Source organism: Trachurus trachurus, assembly GCF_905171665.1.
Source record: "Trachurus trachurus genome assembly, chromosome: 7".
Taxonomy (NCBI): Eukaryota; Metazoa; Chordata; class Actinopteri; order Carangiformes; family Carangidae; genus Trachurus; species Trachurus trachurus.
The window spans coordinates 24,733,138-24,754,826 of NC_139901.1; the positions used below are offsets into that span (position 1 = coordinate 24,733,138).

Consider the following 21,689-nt stretch of genomic DNA (forward strand, 5'->3'; position numbering starts at 1 on the left):
AACAAGAGCACATGGTCTAATGTGCCTCCATGCCACATGCAGTCCATATTGTTTATCAGCCTATGTACCATTAAATTACTGAGGAATGTATTCATGCATGAAGCTCATGTGCACATGCAGAGCATCCGCCAAAACAATTAGTTTGCTTCATCTGCTCGATTCCTAATTAAAAATGTTTCTCTTTACTTTGAATCCCTAAGTTGCTTTAAAAACTACTTCCCCATCATTTTTCCTGTAGATGCAATATTGAAACCATTTTGGCCGACCAGAACTCGCATCTGTGCTTTTAAAACATTTAACAAAAGTGGGGTAAAGGAATAAAAAAAAATCCAGCAGCACTCTGCTGCAGCTGCAGAATCACTGAAGGTGTCTATGTCAGGATCTGATGCCTCCATTAACACTGACTAGTTGATTAACTGAGAACAGTGCACTGGCAGGTAATGTATTCACTGAGTCGATGGTAATGGCTTTTACACAAGAGTGTCACTGTCTGCACAGGTAATCTGTTTTATAGGAGACAAGAGACTGGCTAGACGCATTCTCCCTGTAACATATATGTATATAAAGACCGCTTTCTTTATTAAAAACACTTCCCCCTTTAATGGCTCAAATTGCGCCTAATTTCATAAATCATTTCATTTCAAAAACTGATGATGTTGTCCTCCTTGACCCTTTATCCACACACAGCAATTAAGCCCAAAGTTTCCTCAGGGTTTCTCTGCAGCACTCACTGGTGAAGCTAATTTCTGTTTGTGTAAATCTAAGTTTCACCCTCACATCGGGCATAATTACCTACTTTCTTTAATTGAATATAATTATCTAAAGCTTTTTTCCCCCCTTGGCTGCATAGGGAGGAATATTTTCAGTTATACTGTGAAAGATATGACTTTTATTAGCAGGAATAATGTTCAAAATAAATTTTTTCATGCACCAAAACTCATTTCGCTGTATATATTGTATCTGCTCTTTTATACTGGACAGTTTAAGAGAGATGATGTTGAGGAGATTAAGATGAAATTAGTGCTGCTCTTGTGATTCACATAATAAACGTACAAGATGAGATATACCCACGCTGCGAGACTTGTCATCTCCTCATGTTTTCTCATTTAAACACAACTAATAAACAGCATAAGGGAGTCCGTGTTTCTACTGAGCCGTTTAATAGATTGTTTGACACAATGGGAGCTCAACTATTTGTATCAGCAATATCTGTATTCCGAACATATCAATGACAGACTTAATAGGAAGTTTAATTTGTTATGCTCATTTGCAGGTATCGATTCCTGTCACGCAAACGGCACAATCATTCAAATCTAATGGCACAACACCTTTGGATGACTTTGGAACAAGTCCATCCACTCACTATATTCTCCTCTGTGTCGATACTGCTCAGGCTTTAAGTAATGGTCATGCTCCAACAGGGGTCAATGGGATCTTGTGGATTTACCATCTGTACTGTTGACTTTGCGGCGTCTTTGAGACATATAAGACAGTAAATCTGGGGTCAAACAAAAGACAGGAGGTTGAAATATTAAGAGTAGTAAATCCTCTTCCTGATTTAGAAAGTCATGCATGCCAAAATTAGGAATGTGACATTGTTAATGTTATTAAAGTGCCAGTGTGTTGACATTTCATTTGCCACAGATCAGCAGTGTCAGGAGATGCCAGTGGCCCACAACACTGCTGAGGCTGCGGATCACGTCTCACTTTTAGGAATTTCATCGAAGAGTCCGACAGGGTAGACGTCTCCACCCTGAGATGACATCTTGTTATATGAAAGCACTAAAAGTAGCTTGAGCACAATGACCCCAGAGCCCCCGGAGTTACAGCTGTAAAGCCTGCAGAAGTTGGCTGCAGACAGCTGAAGGGAGTAAAATCTCAAAATAGCTGAACATCACGTACAGGAGGTGCAGACAACACGGAGGATTAGAGTGCAAGTTCCACTGGTGAAAAACATTATCATCAACTGAAATGTGGTTATAAATATGTCATGTTAAGTCAAATCTTAAAGATGTTAGTTTTCTTGTAACCATAGCTGAGGACCTGCATAAAAACCTAAGACATACATTACTATAGAGCCTTAAAGCCCACCTACCTGTACCAATAACAAGCCCATAGGCCGTTTGTGCAAACTGCTTGTTTGTTAGTTTTTATTTTTAGATCATCTCATGTGACTACTGTAATTAATGAAGGGAGTTGAGCAAAGTCTGTGTTCAGATGAGATGTGAGATGGATGGATGAGTTGACAAAATAACACTAAATATTTACACAGCTAACAGTCATATTTAGCATGACAATAATTATTAAAATAATTAGCGCAGGTGTTCGCGAACATTTGTTTGATGTTGCCTAGGAGATCTGTTCTTCGCGAGAGTGTGTTAAGACAGAGACAAGTCTTGAACAAAGTGCATTTTCTCCTGAGGTGTCCGTCTGAAAATTGCCATTTTGGTGTCAAAGTGTTCAAAAGAAATGTGGCTTGTGAAAAATGAGTCAATATTTACTTAAGTTACTATGGGGCGAAAAGAATCGACCATAATCTGTGTTCACGTTTGCTTCTCTCATTGGAGTCAATAGACTCAAGACTGCTGCTAGTCTCCACTCTAAACCCATCTGTTGGAGGTTTCTTCCTGTGCTTGCTCTTTGTGGGAACTGTTGAACTTCTATAATAAAGTCAGCAAACCTTAAGCATGATGTATGATTTGGTGTTATACAAATAGAAGAGTTGAAATTGAACTAATAAACCATAAAGAAGTGTGTTGAAATTGTGTAAATTGAACCAAATCAAATAACAATTCTTAGTCCTGAAACTCTCTTAACTTAAAAACATAAAAAATGGATGTTATAATAAAACTTTTAGCTTTTTGTTCCAAATGTGAAACGTGTTAAAACCTTAAACAATGACTAGTCCCACACTTATCTAACTTACATCATCATTATAACTGAGGCCCATGTTAAATTCTACTTTCACACATAAAGCACTTAAACCACTTGAGGGGTAGCCAGGGGCGCGTAACCACGAGTTATAATGTGGTGGAACTAAAGCTGGATAAGATGACCTAGAGGATAAGTTACATCAGAGGGCAAACTGCATGTTTAACTGTAACAAATGATATTATGAGACAGATCATCAGTGAATAATACAAAGCACCTCAGGATACAACGTGCTGCTATAACATGAAATACAAAATGCTGTATCCTAAGTTTGTTGGTTTTCACAACAAGACTGTAGGAACTTATCCCGAGAGAAGGAGTCAGAGAACAGAGAGGTTGACGTTTGCTGCAAGTGTGAGCATAGGAAAAATATGACGTGGTTGTTATCGTACTGACAGGAAATGTGTTCCTGTACAAACTGAAATGTTTGGCCACGAAATGAAACCTAAGTTGACATATTTATCTCAGATTTAATATCAGCATGTCACCTTTTGGGGAGATCAATAGCAATAGGTTTCCAGGTCCAAACACAGGCCTCAGAAGGACGAGGTAAACATGTCAGGAAATGAGGAACGTTGTCACTACAGCTTGAAGACACCGGGTCAATACCCAAGGTGTGTGTTTGTAATGGTAGGTCTTCAAATCTTGATAGCTTAATGATTGCAAGTTAAAGAAACAAGGTGATGGGTGGTGACAAACAAACAGTCTGTAAGGATTTATCGTGTTTTTTTTCGTTGTGTTTGTTTTTTCTGAGTGAGGAAACTCTTGAGAGACGATAATTAGCCTGTAAATGAGAATTGATCCTCCCCTGCCAGCTGGTAATGTGAATGAGTACAAATATTTGGAAAGAGCGCATGATTGGTCTCTGTGTTCGGTCGCTATATTTTCACCCAGTCTCGGCTTCAGATATCAATTAAATTTCACAAAATGAGAGACCTTACAGGCTGCACCTTTGCACTGCAGCAGAAACAGAAAACTGTGAGTCATACTCATAGGAAATTGTAAACAAAATCATGAGGAGAGTGAGCCCGTCCTCTGTTAGTGCTTTAGAAACCAAGGAGAAATGGCTTTAAAAAGGCTGAATAAATGTGTATCCCATGTTTGTCTGTATCAGCCGTCACTGAGACCATTTTATTCGTGCTGATTTGTGTCGGCTCATGTTTTAAATCCATCAGTGTTTTGAAATGTTACAAAAGCCCCATCACAGACTTGTTTTTTTTTATCTCTAAAAATCAAGACTTCATAGATAAGAAATGATGAGCAAATATTGTGAAGCTAATCAGTGTCCCATTCATCACATTTCATGCATTCACAACTTAAATGTAAAAGTTAAATTATGACTGTAGACTAGAGCATGTTGTGTTTTAAAACAAGATGCCCAGCAGAATAAACTTGTATGACATGTGATTCACAAATATAAAAACACTAAAATTATAATAATTTCAGTTTAGGTGAGATTATGTTAAAATGATCAGTTCAAATGCTTTATCTCAAGATAATAAACAGAATTTCATCCGGCTGCAGTTGGTTGTTGCATTTGTAGTAACAGTAGTAAGTCGTGTTGCATTTAATTTTATTCAGTCACTTTTGATCCCCAGAGGATGAATCCTACTGGCTTTGGTCATCTCCAGGTTTTTTATCTTGTGCCACCAGCAGGTTCAAGTTTTCATGAAATATTGATCCTTTTTGTTACCATGGAGTTCACATTTGTGGTTTTAAGTGAAATATCTCAACAACTGTTGGCTATATTTCAATTACAAAAGATATATTAGGTGTTCATGTTCCCTACAAGATGATGTTTAATAACTTGTGTGATCCATTAACTTCCACTCTTGCGCCATCACCAGATTATGTTTTTAATGTGTCCAGTACTTTAGTGGTTTATCACAAAGTAATGACATTCCCATCCGTCTCAGCTGCGCTTTGTGTTCAGTGCAAATTAGAATATATTAGCATGCTAATATGGTTAGCTAAGATGTTGCACATGGTTATCATTATACTTGTTAAATGCCAGCATCCTAGCACTGTCCCTGTGAGCATGTTGGTTTGTCTGTAGACTCTTTGTCTTCTTTCTGTAAGGTTGTGTGCCAACATCATTTTATATGCACGATACACAGTAAAGTAGAGGATTGAGCGCTATGATTTTTTTTTTTTTCTTACTGGAACTTTAACCTTGTAACATTGATCATTGCTGTCTCTGCCTATCAACATGCTTGACACAAAACAAAGTCGCCATGTTGAAAGCTGCAAATGAACTTGCTCAAGTCTTATTTATTTCAGCATTATACCTTTAATGTTGTGTTTTCATGATGAATCACAGCAGCCTCTGACCAGAGAGCGAGTCCCTTCGTGTGACACAGCAGTGACTCATGGGAGCTTTCGCTGTTCTCTCATGTGCTGGAAGGCTGGATGATGTCCAAGCTGCTTAGCCTGAAGGCGGCCAAACTTTTCTGTCCCTTGTGCGGGTTAGGCTGAGCATAACGTCTGGCATTAGGCTGACAGAACAATCCCTCAGAGATCTCAGACAACTTTACAGTGGCCGTATGAAAATTTTATTATATTGACCTTTTCTCACTGGTATGTTTTATATTTATTAGTCAAGAAAAGTGCACGGAAGCTGCAGAGCTGAGATGAATAAATAACTGAGCTCTCAGTTCATCACTCATTTCCTCACCACTGACACTGTCACTTTGACTGCTCGAGTTAAACAAAAATTAAATAAAGATCACTCCTCCACAATCAATATGGAAGCTGTCATTGCACCGCAGATTCCTTTTAATTTAAATGTGTTTGAGCGGCTCAAGGTTTTCTCCTCTGGGGCTTGAAACCTTTGTTACAGTGCTGAGTAAAAAATTTAAGCAACGCAGCCTCATGCAGCAGGACAGTGATGGATTGGTGGGTTGATGGCGAGATTATGCAGGTGAGACAGCTTCAAGCCTTTAATCCCACGCTCTTTTTCGAGGAAGCCATGTGACGGCTGCGCTCTGTTTGTGGGAAGCTGCTGTGAAACTGTACGTTTCTTAAATGTTTAAAGAAAAGTCAACGTGGGGCGCCACGTACAGTAGGTACACATCTAAACGTTAGAAAGTGGGAGACTGCAGCAGCCACTGTGGCACGCTGACAGAGAACATAAGCAAACCCTGTTGATATTTCTGTTGTGCACTTTGCTGTCCCTCTTGGATTGCAGAATTTCACAGCAGCGCTCAACAGAATGAAATCATACATTAGAAAAAGAAAAGACAGTTTTACCCTCCTGCCAGCATTTCCTCAGTAGGCTTGTTAGTGCACACTAATTAAATGCCAGAAATTAATTTGAGTGAAACCTAACATATCAAGAAAAGGAAATGCACAGGAGGACACAGCCACACAGTAGCTTCTTTTTAACTGTGCTGCTTGGTGATTACCAGCAGTGGTTCGGATTGCCTGCAGAGGGATTTGCAAAACGGCAGGAGGAAGGGGGATAAAATAGTAGTGAGAATAAAAGACGAGGTTCTGGGCAGCCCTCGCTCATGACTGTCCTGGGAATTGACCGCTCGGGCATGGGTGGGCAAAGTGAGTTGAGTCGGAACTAATCCTGAGCTAAAGGAGCTCTTCTTCTATAGCCAGACCATGGTAGATGGAGGGATGACTGCAATCTGGGCTTGAGAGAGAGAAAGAGGCAGCTTCATGGATTTGGTCTGCCCACTTGTAAAAGTTAAGTTGAGGGGCACAGATAAAACCATGCAAAGCCCACTGGTCTGTGAACGCACTGAAAACAATTGCTTGTTGCTTGTTTTAAGGGCATTCATTTGATTCGCTTCCCCGTTTTGTTTGCATTGGTTGGACTTTTTTTTTTGCCGGAGTAGGGATTTCAGCAAGCACATGGGATTTAATGGGCATGTGTGGGTGGGTCTCAGGGAACGGGGGGCTGCATGAATGAACTAATGTAGCGTAGCGTGCCACTTAGCACAGACTGTGAGTGAACTCAGTCAGAACCGAGCTTCGTGTCCAGACATCTTTCTCCTCGGTTACGACCCAGTTGCAGTTCCAGGGTGTCGGGGCTTTGTGGAGGTGAGGACCACACCTCGGGAGAACCGGCCAGGTGTGATGAAGCACTAACAAGCCACAGTGTTGCATCTGGGGTGGGAATGTGTATCCCGCTGGAATGCAGTCATTATCCAAATGCTCTTTGTCTTTTATTACTGTGACTCATTGGGCAGCTAACCACAGTGTAACTCTGCAAAAAGGTCATTGATTGAGTCTTTGCCATCCAGCCCACATGTAACCTCTTGCATCAGATTGAATCGTCTGGTAAGGTTTTGTTGGAAACTGTTCAGGAAAGAGCAGGCCTTGTCAAAAAAAAAAAAAAAAAAAACCTGGTTGGTGATTGGTCGAACCACCTGTGTATTATGGATTCACTTCAACCAAACAGATTCCTCACCCTTTACATTTTTATCGCTACCAGAGGAGCCAGCTGGTAAATCAAAGTTTTGTCGACGCCAGGCAGGAGAAGAGTGAGAACATCTCTCCCTTTGAGGAGAGACTCCAGTGCAGTTCTTTCAATACAGAAATCTTCTCCAGGTCTGGTATAACTGATGCTATAGCAGCATCTATGCTAACCTCTCCAGGAGCTGCCGTTATTCTTAATAAACACCCACTGTCATCATGGATCATCGAGGTCCGACCACAAGTAAATCCTTTAAACTCTGGTGAGATAGATTCTCACTTGTTATAAATCCAGCTGTATGGTTAGTTCACATGTTCATAAGTCAGAATGGAGGCTGAGCTCCACTCATCAGTGTGTGAAAACCGACAAAGGCGTACATTTCAAACTGAAATCTCAGCCTTCGGGTCATTATTGTTTTGTTTTTTTACAGACTGCAGCGTTTCTGTTTGTTGTATCACTCTCACTAAATCAGCCTCTCTCCAGAAGAAACTGGAGATCAACTCTGACCCAGAAGGAAAGTGTGAGGTCACCAGAAAACACAGCTCCAAATGAAGGCTAATGTTTATTTCTGTCTGATGTGTAAACACGCAAATGTGGTTTCATAATATCTGGGTTCTTATGGTTACATTATGGTCTGGTGTACGTGTCAAATTGGCTTTGAAATGGCTGCACAAGCTTTTATTTTAAATCATCACCTTTCAAAAGCGCATACAGCATTTCATTTTAATGCTCTTTTATTTTTATTCAAGTCTGGCAGTGATGGGAAGTGATATTTACCTTTACAACCAGATGAATAGACTGACTGACCATTAACAAGTGCGAGTAAAGAGCAGCTGTGTGCATATTTCTGAGAGCCTGTAAAGCTCTCAGTGTGTCTTCCCTGTAGGCTGGTGGGGTAATCCAATAAGAGCCCTGTCTCAACACAGTGAAATGCTGAGGGGGAGTAAGGCACTGTGCCTGAGGGCCTCTTCCTCTGTCTCTAATGAGGGAAGAGGGAGGCGGATGCAGGGTCTCTGCTTCACAGACAGCACAACAGGAAACTAGTTAACCCTCTTCTCTCTGCTCTCCGTATACTGTACCTAGCTACCATCTCTACTCTCCTCCCTCCACCTGTCTCCGCTCCTCCACTGAGGAGAGACTTCCTGCCGACCGGCTCTGCCTGCTGGTACTTAATTTACGGAGCTGCTGTGTGGAAGTTGCCCGAGCTGTCCCCCCTTCGTCTGAAAGCTTATGATTGTCTCAGCAAGTCAACTTCCAACACCTGAAACGCAGCGCATGCTCCTGCGATTTCTGACTGCTGCAGCAGCATCCTTCAAAGCCAGTCTGTATAGTTGTTTCCAAGTGTAGTACAGAACACACAATCAAAAGCCCGGGGCTTTAATTACACCCAGTCTGTCTTGAGTATCATAACTAACCAACCACTAATTACTTCAAGTGCTGATGCGCTTTGCTCCTGCTTATATAGGCAGTATAAGGAACCAGCTGATGAAAACAGACCAAGAGCTGGACCCAGTGATGAGAGGATGCAAAGAGGGAGCTTTCAACCTCAATCTCTGGGCGTAAATTACGTAACAATATAGTAAAATATTCATGACACACCATGGGGACGGAATCCTGCCTGCTCTGAAGTGCTGAGCAGACACTTTGCCCTCAGCCACTCTGAGGCTGGTTGGAGGATGAGGAAAAGCTCCAAAGTAAGAGACTGAAAAACAATTGCAAGCACAACGCCGGTCGCCCCATAGTGAGAAAACTGATTCAGTCGGCTCCAAAATGATGTTGGTGGTATGTTATGTTCTGGTGATATGCTTTCACGCACTTGCTCTTTTTATCTATCAACTCGACAAGTAGATATGAAAATTTGAAGAAGCGAGGCTGTCAAAACAATGTTGGAGCGGGGGAAAAGGCTCCAGCAGATATAAAGTCGTAAGCATCTGCTGACCAGCACATGAGGACACAGACATTGATGATTCACCATCGTCTGGTCTGAACCCAACAGTTCAGGTGAGGAAAAAGAAATATGGTGAAAGGTTGAGAGAAGTCAAGTGTGATGTTTGAAGTCATTAGAGCAAAGTGGTGAACAGTGAAGCTTTCCTTAGCACTCAGGTGGATTCTACTCAGGGTTTGTGACTTTATCGAGGGAGTAAAGAAGCAGAACCTGCTGATCAAGCTATGCAAGAGTAGAACTGAGGCTTTACTTCTTAGGATCCTAACTAAGTGTTTTTTGATGGGTTGTTGTTTATTGTACAGTGAGAATATTCAACAGTATGAAAGCTCGTCATGATATGTGAAAAACCTGCCCTGGGAGATTCTTGCATTGTTAGGCACCATCAATTTGTTTTCTATATCTGTATTGCATGAATTATCTTTGAGTGTGCCCATTCTGCCTCAACCTGACTCATCTCCTTCTACTTCACTCAGTGATTACCTGCATTTCCCACAATGCCTTTGGACAACTGCCAGAGAATGAGCATAATTTTGCTCCCAAGTCACCAGACGTTCACGCATTTCCACCAGAGCTGAGAGAAAATGAAAACTCCCAACGCCAACTAAATGACCAATCCACTATAACATCCCCTGGTTTGCATTTTAACAGCGGTACAGCCTCTAGATATATAGTGTGATATATTTCTTTTTATGCAATAGTAATGCATTGCCTATAGCGAGATTGTTTACCCAGAGTAAAATGCAATCTGCAAATTAATAGATGTTACTTGAAAAGCCGGAATCTACTAAGAATCACTTTACTGAAAACCACAGCAGGGTAATTAAATCAACCTACTAATCAAACTAAAACAAAATTGCAATCAAGAAAATTAATATTTCATTTAAGTGAGTAAAACAGAGTATCATGGTCTGTAGAGATGATGAGCTAAACTTCAGCACAGTGGGAACATTTGATCAAATTGTTTGCATTATCACCAGGACTATGTGTAGGGCATAAATCAACTAAAACTACACAAATTTAAAAGGCAGGCAAAGGGTCCACCTCATGCATATGCAATGATATCTGATGACCCACTGTAGTGTTAATATTGTTTTAAAAAAAATGAAACTCTGTTATTCTTCCCCTTCACCTGGGGGCAATTCAGGGCCCCATACAAATCACATTTTCACAGTTTCTTGTTTCTCTGTAAGTGTGATTCATGAGGAATGGTTCCGCCTGTCGAGTCTAAAACAGAAGATAAGTTGATTAAAGGCTTTTTGAAGCTTCACAGTTTCCTCCCAAAGTTTATCTGAAATACTACAGGAATAAATATCTAAAGACCGACACTCAAAGATAGGTTGTCACCATGGTTTTATGCAGTTAATACACTGTATTTTATATACATTATGTCATAACCAGTGACTTATATTTGCAGAATTATTATCCATATACCTGCCTAAGGAGGGCTGGGCCTGCTTTGATTTTTGATAAACTGATCAAGACATAGTAACTGTAACATCATTCTGTACATATCTACCAGCAAAGAAAAGATAGCATGATGTCTTCAAGTTAATTTTCCTTACTTGACATTACATGTCCTGGGATTTGACTGTAGTGCATGCTTACAACATAACGATAATGTTGTAATGATACTGTAATTTGTGCAGTATTTACTGTGAGTGCACTGCAAAGCCACGTTGTTTTTCAAAAGCAAACCTGAAATGTTTCAAAAAATCTCTCGTCCCCCATTGACACAAGACTCCCTGATACTTTTTAAAATTGTGATGATGGGATCTGTACATGCACAGAGTGAATGCCCTGTGTTTTTCCCATTAGCCTCCAATGGAGAAGGATGCATTTGCACATACTCCATTATCTAAAAGCCTGTTTTTCTTCCCTTCCAACTGATCCCTGATGCAGAGTCGGACAGGATCAGCTCATATAGTTACTGTGCAGCAGGCAACACTGTGATATCCAAAGCATTCCCAGCTAATGGCTGCTCCCAGTATCTCTGTGCTCATATCATGTCACGATTGCACCCAGCAATGGTACGAGCCATCCAGTGCTTGCATGGCCAGCCCGGCAAACTGACACACAAACTCTCTGGTTTTTCTGCTAGAGACTTGTCTGTCAGTTCCAGATATCAAAGCGTATGTGTCAGATACCTCTTGTCATGAGTGGTTTGGAGAGAGGTGCTTTTTAGCAACCGTCTCTTGAAATAGTGTTTCCTGCTTGGAGTGAAGTGGCAGCATCCTGTAACATTCTCCTATGTCCCGATGTGGGATTTGTCGGCCGTGCTCAAGGCCCTGTCAAAGAGGCTGTTCAAGCCCACTGGACAGATACCTCTAAGGCCATTGTCCATCAAAATAGGATTCTTGCTTCGGTCCATCCAAGACCTATCAGAGCTGCACTACACTCACAACTTATTCTTTGCCTAAGAACACAGAGTCTTGGATGGTGCTGCTTAATGCCCTTTAGAGGGGGAAAAAGGAGAAAAACTTAAATAATTTGTTCTCACTACAGGATTTGGCAATCTGTTTGGAAGACACAAAAACTCATTGGCAAAATCCAGCCCTAACAGAAACTTGCCAATTAGCTGTGTGAAGATGTTTCACAGGCCTGTTAGTGGACAGACCCTCCTCTGGTGGATCATGTGCCCTTCACTGGGAGTCTGACAGCTTGTGTAGTGGAACATTTGTGTTTGTAGAGTTGTATGCTAGCGTAAGGTGTGGCAGCCATCCCAGGTTTTAGCCTAAATCTGCTGCCATGCGTGCTTCCTCTGAGGAAGTAAAGATGGTGGGGATTGGATGCATTTTTTGTGATGTATTTATGTCTCACTGCCCACTTCTACTCTGAGCTGAGAGGAACAGAGCTGTGTTTTGTGCTCGAAAGCAAAATCTGATTGTGGACTGCGGGCCATTGATGGCCTACGGCGAGAACATCTTCCATAGACCTGTTGCATAGCAGCAAACCAGAGCAGACTGAAATGATGACGGTGTGTTACTGACCTGTGTTTGTAGGCGACCCGCTGCTTGCTTCTCTAGTTTAATGCAATGACACAGTTCCCGAGAGAGTCGTGGAAACAACCTCCATATTTGCTCAGTGATAAGGATAATAAGAAGTGCATTCCCATGATGGTGAAGGGTGGCTGTGTGACAGGTCTGGGCACGGCACTAGAGAACAAACCTGTGAATGTAGACGACCGATGCCTTTGATGGCTGGATACTGATGCCAGACTTGTGGCAGACAGTTCATCTAAAAAAAAAGGCAGCAAGCATGTGGGAGTGCAGCATTTATTCTGGTTGACTTGTAACGTATCAATCAGGCTTGTGACGTGGTGTACTGTGGTATTCACCGCCTTGCCCTCTGCTGAGCAGTTAGTCTGCTCGGGAATGGCAGCCGACAGGTGAGACATTGTTAAATCAATGTCACAGCAGGTGATTCAGACCTTATCTTCTATAGGACCCTTAAATGATGAACCCTGTCTGAATAGAACAAAGGCTGCATATTGTATTCTTTTGCTATATTGAAGCTACCTGAAACCTTTTTGTCTGCCATCTCATCACTCACCAGAAGCTAAATGGATCACTAACAGGAAAAGAAAGGCCATTATATACCTAATGCTCTATAGGGTTAAATAGATTCAAACTAATTAATAGGCTTACCAATGATTGGATTAATCCAATGTCTCTAAATTATCATTAACAATCTCTGAATGTTCATCCTTCTCAGAAATAGAAGAGGAAGAGTTGTGTTTCAGCAGCTTTCAGTCCACATATCTAACAATCGTGTTTTTGAATCTTTTCAACCTGCTATCACTTCCTGTCACTCTGCTTAAGTGGTAAATGATCTGCTTACTACAGACTCATGTTACACCTCGATGCTTCTCTTCCTTGATCTCTGTGCAGCTTTTCATACCTTACATCACTGTATACAATTAGACAGAGTGGGAAACCAATATGGTATCTCTGGCCTGGTTCTCAATTACATATCTGAAAGAGCACTTTGTGCTTCTTAAAATAATACTTACATGAACATTTTCTGATGTGAAATATGGGGTACACCAGGGCGCTGTTCTTGGCCCCCTGCGTTTCTATGTATATACTATTTCACCTCTTGACCAAATAATGCAAAGTCATGGAATCAGTTTCCACCATCACATCAATAGTAGTTTTATGTTCTTGCACAAATAAAACAAATGACCCTTCTTAACATAGAAGCCTGCTTGTCTGCTGTGAAAAGTAGGATGTCAAAATAAAATCCTGCCCCTTTATACATAAGACATGAGATGGTCTTTGGCCAGGCCTGACCCAGTGACTCAACTGCTGTGATTTTTTTCAAAATATGAACAACAGCATGGTTACATTTGATTATTCCTTCTTATGTCTGTTTGATTGAATCCAGAAAATCAGACCACATTACACAAATTTTCCCTCCAGTGGCTTCTTCACTATATCAGGTCCGACTTCTTTTTCTATTTTTTTTATTGCCTGGAAAATCATAAATGACCCTCCATACTGTACCTGTCTGATCCTTTAAAATCTTAAATTTCACCCAGTGCTGTTTGCTCTCAGAGCACAGGGCTCCTGCCTGCTCCTAGAGTTAAAAAGAAGTCAGCAGGTGACAGGGCCTTTTCTTATCGTGTCCCTTTCCACCGGAACAACCTTCCTGCTGACATCAGACCATCTGACTTAATTGAGGGATTTAAATCCAGACTTAAAACTCATCTTTATACCTTATCTTCCTGTTAGTGGCGCGTTCTTTGATTACTCAAGTTGCTCTCAGCCTTCATGGTGGAGTGGAGGTGGTGTGACTCTGGTCCTATCTGTTGACTGCACCTGGAAGTTGCTCAGCGTCCTCTCAGATCACATTTGTCAACATGTTGTAAATCTACTTTGTTGCTCTGTCATCTATTGCATGATTATCCATCCTGGAAGAGGAATCCCTCCCTGAGGTACCTTGACTGTAAAACCAAATTTTTAGTCAGTAGATTCAAATAGCTCATAAGAGGTCCTTACCTATATTCATATACTGTAGAACAATGATTTCTTATTATTAATCCATGGTCTGGCATGAATACTGGGATAATACTAAATTAAAACAGCCTAGTTGGATACAGTCGGTATCCTCATTAGTCTAGTTGTGGCCTATAGTTTGGTTTGACAGCACAGAGCAGGTATTACAAAGGTCCTGTCATATATTGTTTATGTTTTGCTCTCATTTACACATTGCATTTGCATCTGGCGCGTCAACACAATGCTGAAGCACATTTACACACTACACTATATTCAATATCAGTGCAGGGAGCTCTTCGGTGCCATGCATGGCTTCCCTGAATTAATTAGAGGAAGGCAACACTGAGGACTCTTGGCAAATTAATGTCATTAGTGTGGAGAATTATGGTGTAATGATCAGCGCCTAGTTTTCTGGACAGTGGTAAAGAAGGACTGAAACTAATGCGAATTAAGCTTGAGGAAAACAAATAGCACAGAAGAAATACAATAGGAACATGGACTGGGAAATGTTGAATGAGAATGTCTGTCTGTGTTTCTGTCTATGTAATTAAATGAGCATGAGCTAAGATTTGCCTTTTTTTCTATTTTAATGTAATTCAACTGAAACTCTGAATGTGAAATATGTTTTTGGTTGATATGCTGTAGGGGATTGTGTGAAATATCTGTGCTGTGAAAGCCCGATTAGAAAGATAGTGAAGGAAAAAGAAAGTAAGAAGTGGAAGCTGTTGAGCAAACTGACCTTGAACAGACGCAAAATGTTGGCAACCATGATTGACACGGAGCTGGCAGATGCACCAATCACCCCCACCACTCTCTCAGGCTTAGTGATGATGGGCGGCCCTCCGCTGAGACACTTGACATCAGTCGAGTCTTTCTCAATCAGCGCCTGGACAAATGTCAGCGACTGTTCCAGAGCATGGGTGTCCCGGGAGCAGGTGTCCAGAATGCGTGCCCCTAGAGTGATATTAGGCAGCAGCTCATTGTCATTATTGATACGATCCAGGGCGAATAACATGGCCTCCAGCCTGTGGATCCCTTTTTCCTTCTTCAGCTCTCCGCAGGCCTTGCCGTCGTTCCCTCGCGCGTGCACCGGGAACAGTCCGCCCAGAGAGATGTCCCCGTCGATGCGTATTGAGTTGAGGTGTGTGTGGCCTGGCATTTTGGGTTTGGCTGCCAGGGCGATCGCGAAATAACAAGCCAGCAGCAGCAGCACCCAGCAGCAGACGCCTCTATGGCAGCCAATCCACACTCTCTCAAAGCCTCCTCGCAGAGTCATAATGAAAGGCTAAATCCGCATCCAAAAACAAATTCAAGTCCTTTGAAAATGAAAGACGTATGCAAGCATATAACCACACACACATACAAATGTCCTGTAGGTTAGCTGCAGTTTTTTTTTCTCTCAGCACAGTCTTTAGAAGTCTCTTCTCATGGTTTTCTAGCTCTGACACAAACTGGGTAATACTAATTATGCAGCCTCGCTCTCTTTATCTCTCACCCTTTCTTCTCTCCTCTTTGTGTCTCAGCCTTTTCCCCGCACCTGTGAGTGGTGGCTACATGCGGTAACTAAACAGCGCACGGTGAGCTGAGACAGCGTCCACAGAGAGCTTTCTCATGAAGCAAGAACAAAGGTGGGAAGTTTGCCTCTCTTCTCTGCTTCTCCAGAAGCGCTCGGGTGCATTTAGTTTTCCTTCAAGCAGGCGGAATGTCAAGAGACGAGCCGGTGTGCTCCTCAGCGGGCTCCTGAAAGAAAGAAAGGAGAGATATGTGAGATGCTGACGATACAGCAGAAAGAACAACTTCTGGAGATGAAAGGCGAGGAAACATGAAATAGATTCACATTGATCTGATTTTAGCAAAATACATGTTTGTGCAGGGGTTGGTCCACCACACAGATGACACTTAGTCTCTCTTGTGGAGTCTCTTTTAAAGTACCGACTTGTATCAGTGGGTGGGAGACGAGCTGCAAAGTCTTGCCCTCCGTACTGTAATTACCATCATATTCACAACCACACAGCACATTTGCAGTGGACAGTCCCACAGCTCCAGTCCAGGGTCTAGATCCTAAACTCCAAAGCAGAAATAATACCTAGACCCTTGCACTCCACACAGGAAATCTGTTCTGTGTTGCACCCCTTGCCTCAACTGCTTTCAGAGCACTGCAATGAATTATTTCTATGTGCCTTGAGCATAACTGATTCTCTGCTGCTTGGCACGGTTCCACAGACTTCATAGCCACACGCTGTTCTGCTCATGGAGATCCTCTCCAGAGTGTTTAACCAAAAAGTTATGAAATCTACTGCTAAATTAAGAGCACAGGATTCTGTTAATCAAAGAAACACTATTCCTCTGCTCTTTGCACATCTGATGTATCAACAGTGAACTGGCTGTGTGTGTGTATGTGTGTGTGCCCGTGCCTGCATGCATATTCCCTCAACAGTAGGTTGGCTTCCTCCACAGTGCAGACTAATAGAGCGGTGGATCTGGACACAGTAGGAGAGGCCTGCAGTTTCCCCTCTCCCTCTCTCTCTCTCTTTGAATTGACCATCACCACACATATCTGTCAGGCTTTGCCTCACGCTGCTTTTGTATGCTAACACACCGGCTCCCGCCGTGCAGTACCAGAGGACACAAAGGGCAAAAACTCAGCCAGGATCAGAAAGTTGCACTACATTGCAAACGCTGTCAAACCCATCACTGTGGGGCAGTGATATTCTTTGCAATTATTTTAATGCAGACAGAGTTGTAGCGGCTCGTAGTTATGGCTCTTTTTCATCATCTGGAGTCTTTTTTTCTATCGCTGAACACATATTTGGTGAACTGTATCACTGAGGTGTCAGGAGATTTGCCACAACTCATGAATTAAAGAGAGCTTTGCCATCTGCTAGTCACGTGCAGATCTTTGCTTTCTTTAACTTTGGAAATCAAATCAAATAATAAAGATGCCCCGCTCAAACACTACACGGTGGCCTGTCTCGTGCCTTTCCTCCCATCCTGCTGGGAACCAAAAGGAGATATTTATATCATCCTGCACAGATCATCCCCTTAAAACACAGCATCCATAATGGATGAAGGCCTACCAGTCGCTGAGAAACATCTCGTTCTAAGGGGAAAGCCTTGAAGAGGAGGAAGAAGAAAGCGTGGCTGTGACAGGCTTGGGCTTTTGTAAAAGAGTCGAAAACAGGCAAACAGGTAGAAAAGCCACACACCGGCACACATGCTCACTGGGGAGACTGGGAAACGATGACGGAGCGACACCTGCTTTTTTAACCGCAAATGAAAGACTTTTTTTATACAAAGGCAGCACAAAAGAGGGAAACGGTCCATGCTGTATGAACTGTAGTAATTCTCCAGAGCACTCTGTGCTGCTTTACTCTGAAAGGATTAGCAGCGTTTGTTGCTGTATTTCTGCTTTGGTCACATAGACAATAATGCCCACAAATGATCAATTTCCATGGGATCATAATCTGAGTCTGAAAATTAAGGAGACAAGCTGCAGGGAGGAAATGTTCCTCTTATTTCAAATCAGCCCATCTTGCATCACTGTGATTAGAAACTAATAAAGCCACAGTGCAGCGCTCAGCAACACGAGCAGATAAACATCTCAAGTGCTGGACGGCGCTCTGGTAACTGAGCCTAGACATCTCAGATAAAGTCTTCCCTGCCTCCGGAGATCTTGTTGGAAGTGGGTGGACACAAGTGCCCCCTTCTCTGTCATCACTCTGTGAAACACTGCATGCACAGTGGCAGCTTCACCAGATGTTTAGTCACAAGGCCCAGATGGGCAGAGCAGATAAACATCGGCTGTCTGCGGAGAGCGGGAGTTGGGAGAGGTGGTGGGGGGGGGGGGGGGGAGGGGGGGACTGCCGAATCCTCACAGCGACCGTTTCTCCTCACTGTGACGAGCAGGAACTCCAGCTTCCCCCTGCACTCGACCACACTCCCCTGCTGCTGTGTGCGCCGCCAGACTGATGACTGGGAGAGCTAAAGGTTTTACTCCACTGAAGCTTTCACTAATGTGGAATTACTCACTGCTATAGAATAAACTTTTTAATGCAGAGGAGTTTTTTTTCTTTTTTTCCCAACAGTCTAGACTCCAAGAGATGAGGACAATTTTTTCTGTCAGCGTTTGTGTCCTCGCACACGGTTGAATAAGTAGTAGTGATTAATTAAAGTTAAATTAATCGCGATTACAATCTGTCTGTTTGCATTGTACAGCAGATTAATCAGCGTCGCAACGGTAAATGGCCAATAAAGCCGTCTCACAACTGTTCATTTAATTTACAACATGTTTTGCACTTTAAATTGGCTCCAAGGAAAGAGAAAGTAAATCATGGTGGGTGAGCGCAGAGTAAATAGTAATTTTAGGTCATTTCATGCTCTCCCCACATGTGCACTTGATATTAAAAAGTCAGTGATAAATCAAGTGAAGCATCATGTGGTATGGCTGCTGTTAAATGACAGTTGTGGAGGAGGAGAAGTTAATGATTCGGTTGTTTTGTTTGCTTTAAAACAATGTTATTTTTTCTTTTTTTTTCTTCTCACCAGCCACAACAAAGCCAAATGAATTTCCGCCAAGCCTGACTGCCTCTGAGCACACTCAACTAATAATTCACAACTGCCTTGGTGGCGCTGGGTTGCAGTTAGTTAACTAACTTAGTTAAAGCCCCAGTATTTAACTTATTTGGCTTTTTATTAGCAAAAATCAAATATTGCTTTCATAAATACGTATTTCACTGAAGTCGAATCACACCCGCATACAAATGAAAGCTTTATTGTACCTTAGAATGAGTTGTTACAAGTCGTTACAAATACATAAGTGGGCAACGCACCGAACCGAGGCTGCCATGTTGCATCGCCATTTTTTTTTTACGTTAAGTGGCAGTGTGACCGTAGGTAACCACAGAAACTCACCGGCGCTGTCAGCTCGGGGGAGAAAGTTTTCGAGGTAGTGCCTGTTAAACATATTGTCATGCCCGTACTGTTTTGCCTCATGCTGGCGGACCACTTGTTTACATAGACGCTTGTTTATCCTGTTACATGCAGCGTCTGTTGTCTGTCTGACGTCTGCCCGATTTCACGTGAATGCAACATCAAGAACACGTTCCGATATGCAACCGCACCGCTAGATGGGGGTAATTCCTACCTTTAACTAACTGCAACTGTTAGTTAACTGCAACAGCAAAAACTTTCAGTGTTTCACCCCAGGCCTTGGGTCCTTTTGTGTGGGGTTTGCGTGTCCTCGCTGTGCCTGTAACCCTAACCCTCCCACAGTCCAACAACATGCACGCTAGGGTGATGGGTGCCTCTGAATCGCCCGTAGGTGTGAATGTCAGTGTTGTTTGTCTCTAAATGTCAGATGTGTGATAAACTGGCGACCTGTCCAGGACGAACCCCGCCCTCGCCCTCTGTCAGCTGGGATTAGCTGCAGCCCCCCTGTGACCCCGCGCTGATAAGAGCTGTAGCTAATGGATGGATACTTAAATCTAGTTTTAGTTGGAGATTCACTCCACACTATAAACATGAAAAAGACATCACAGTAATTATGTCAGCCACGCTCAATCAAAGCCTCCCACTCTGAGCCTTCAGTGAGTGTTGCAGCCCCACTCTTAATCATGTGAATTGCACTGGTTATAGCATAAAGTCCATATTTATTCTTTACAGTTTATGTATATTACAAGAGTAAACATCATGAATTGCAGTTAGTGTCAAGTATGAAACAAGAATTTCAGTGCATGTCGTAGAATACTAGAAAATCTGTAACATTTCTACTCGGCGGTAACAGCCACAGGTGCTGCACAAAGATCTTCCAATTTGTAAAAAACCACACAACCAGGCAAACTATAGTGTGATAATGATAATAATAAAAATCTGGTCGACCTTCTTAAAGTGATGTGTTGTTTGATGATTCTGTCGAAACTCTGAAAAACGGTGGATAAATAAAGAGAGACCCGCCCCTCGTTTTTACATCCTGTCATCTCTGTAAAGTCTCACAATGACATGCGTCCTGCTAATAGGTCCGTCAGAGTGAAGCTGGGCAGCGTTTGACAGTGATGTCCTAATCCGACAGGGAACTGCTGTTTTGGCCGTTATGCTTCAGCAGAGGAGATACTTAGGCCCAAAAGGCCAATATGATCACAGCAGAGAATGGAGATAAAGTCCAAAATAGAGGGGATGTTTCACTCCCTGCACGGCTGTCTCCTCTGCTGAAAATACAGATATAGCTTTTGCAGCATCAGATTTGTAATAGACTCATATATCCATGTGTACACTTTGTTGTGCATGATTGGGAACTTTATACATTTATCTGCATATACAAAATGGAAGGCTTAAATCGAAGTAAACAGCAATGGATGCAGTAGCGTCTTCTTCTGTTGTAAGGTTTCTGTCATTTTGAACATTGTTGTCTCATCTTCAAAGTCCTGAAATCCGTCGGAGGTGTGAGTTGTAATGTTCAGCTGCCTTTGTATCATTTTTTTTCTGTGACATTGACAGTTTCTGCTGAAATGGGAAAGAAAAGGGGGAGCTTAATTTTTTTATCGCCATCAAACTGATGAGTGTGACCATTGTTTTTTTAGACAATAAAGACGCTGGGTAAAGAAAAAAAATCCTCATCTCCAATGAGAATAGTGACAGATCCTCCAGAGGCAGTGACTCACTGGCTGTAGTATTTGAGAAGAATGCAGTTTATTTACACCTCTGCATTGTGGGAGAGAAGAGTATGGTGCAGTTTGATGCAAATTATGGTAAAAACTTGCATACATTTACTATCTCCTTTTTTTATTTGTAGTCCATGCAAAAGATACATAATTAGATGAAATTAAATCACATAGGTTGGTAGAGCGTGTGTGTGTGTGTGTGTGTGTGTGTGTGTGTGTGTGTGTGTGTGTGTGTGTGTGTGTGTGTGAGAGAGAGAGAGAGAGGGTAGGGGCTTCAGTTACTGACATTTTTTTAGTTGTTTGTGCAACATCAAGTTAATTTTAATACCTTTTGTCATTTCAATTATTAGTTTGTGTCTTTCTTCAACTTGATTTGAAACTACAGCATATTTGTTCATGTTTTGGAAAATGGGAACTGTTAAGTTAAATCACAAGAAAACTAGTGAAAGAAATGTAATAAGTGTCTGAGAAGCTCTGCACCTATATGCTGTGTTGTTTTCCTCTAATGTCTCAGCAGATTTGTGGATCTTAATTGGTGATAGATGTTGAAAATTGTGTTTTGTTATGTTTTTTTCTTTTGTTCTCAAAGCATAAACCACAAAGAATCTAAAAAATATGCACAACGTGTTCAGATTTGACTGAGTCACGACTGAGAAATGCGTCTGTGGCGATCTGCGGCTCCAGACAAAGGGATGATCTGCAATGCAAAATTGTTTGTCTTTGGAGTACGTAGCAAA

At 42.1% G+C, this 21,689-nt stretch overlaps 1 protein-coding gene across 1 annotated transcript in view; it reads right to left on the reverse strand.

Moving 5' to 3' along the window:
* LOC310988544 (metabotropic glutamate receptor 4-like) overlaps positions 1-15,572 on the reverse strand; it is a gene marked incomplete at its 5' end in the record, with an annotated part of 122,296 nt that extends 106,724 nt beyond the window's left edge. Inside the window, one exon of the mRNA XM_083975184.1 lies at positions 15,036-15,572. Coding sequence (XP_083831310.1) covers positions 15,036-15,572 — 537 coding nt within the window. The remainder of the gene's footprint in view (positions 1-15,035) is intronic.
* Between the last annotated feature and the right edge of the window lie 6,117 nt (positions 15,573-21,689).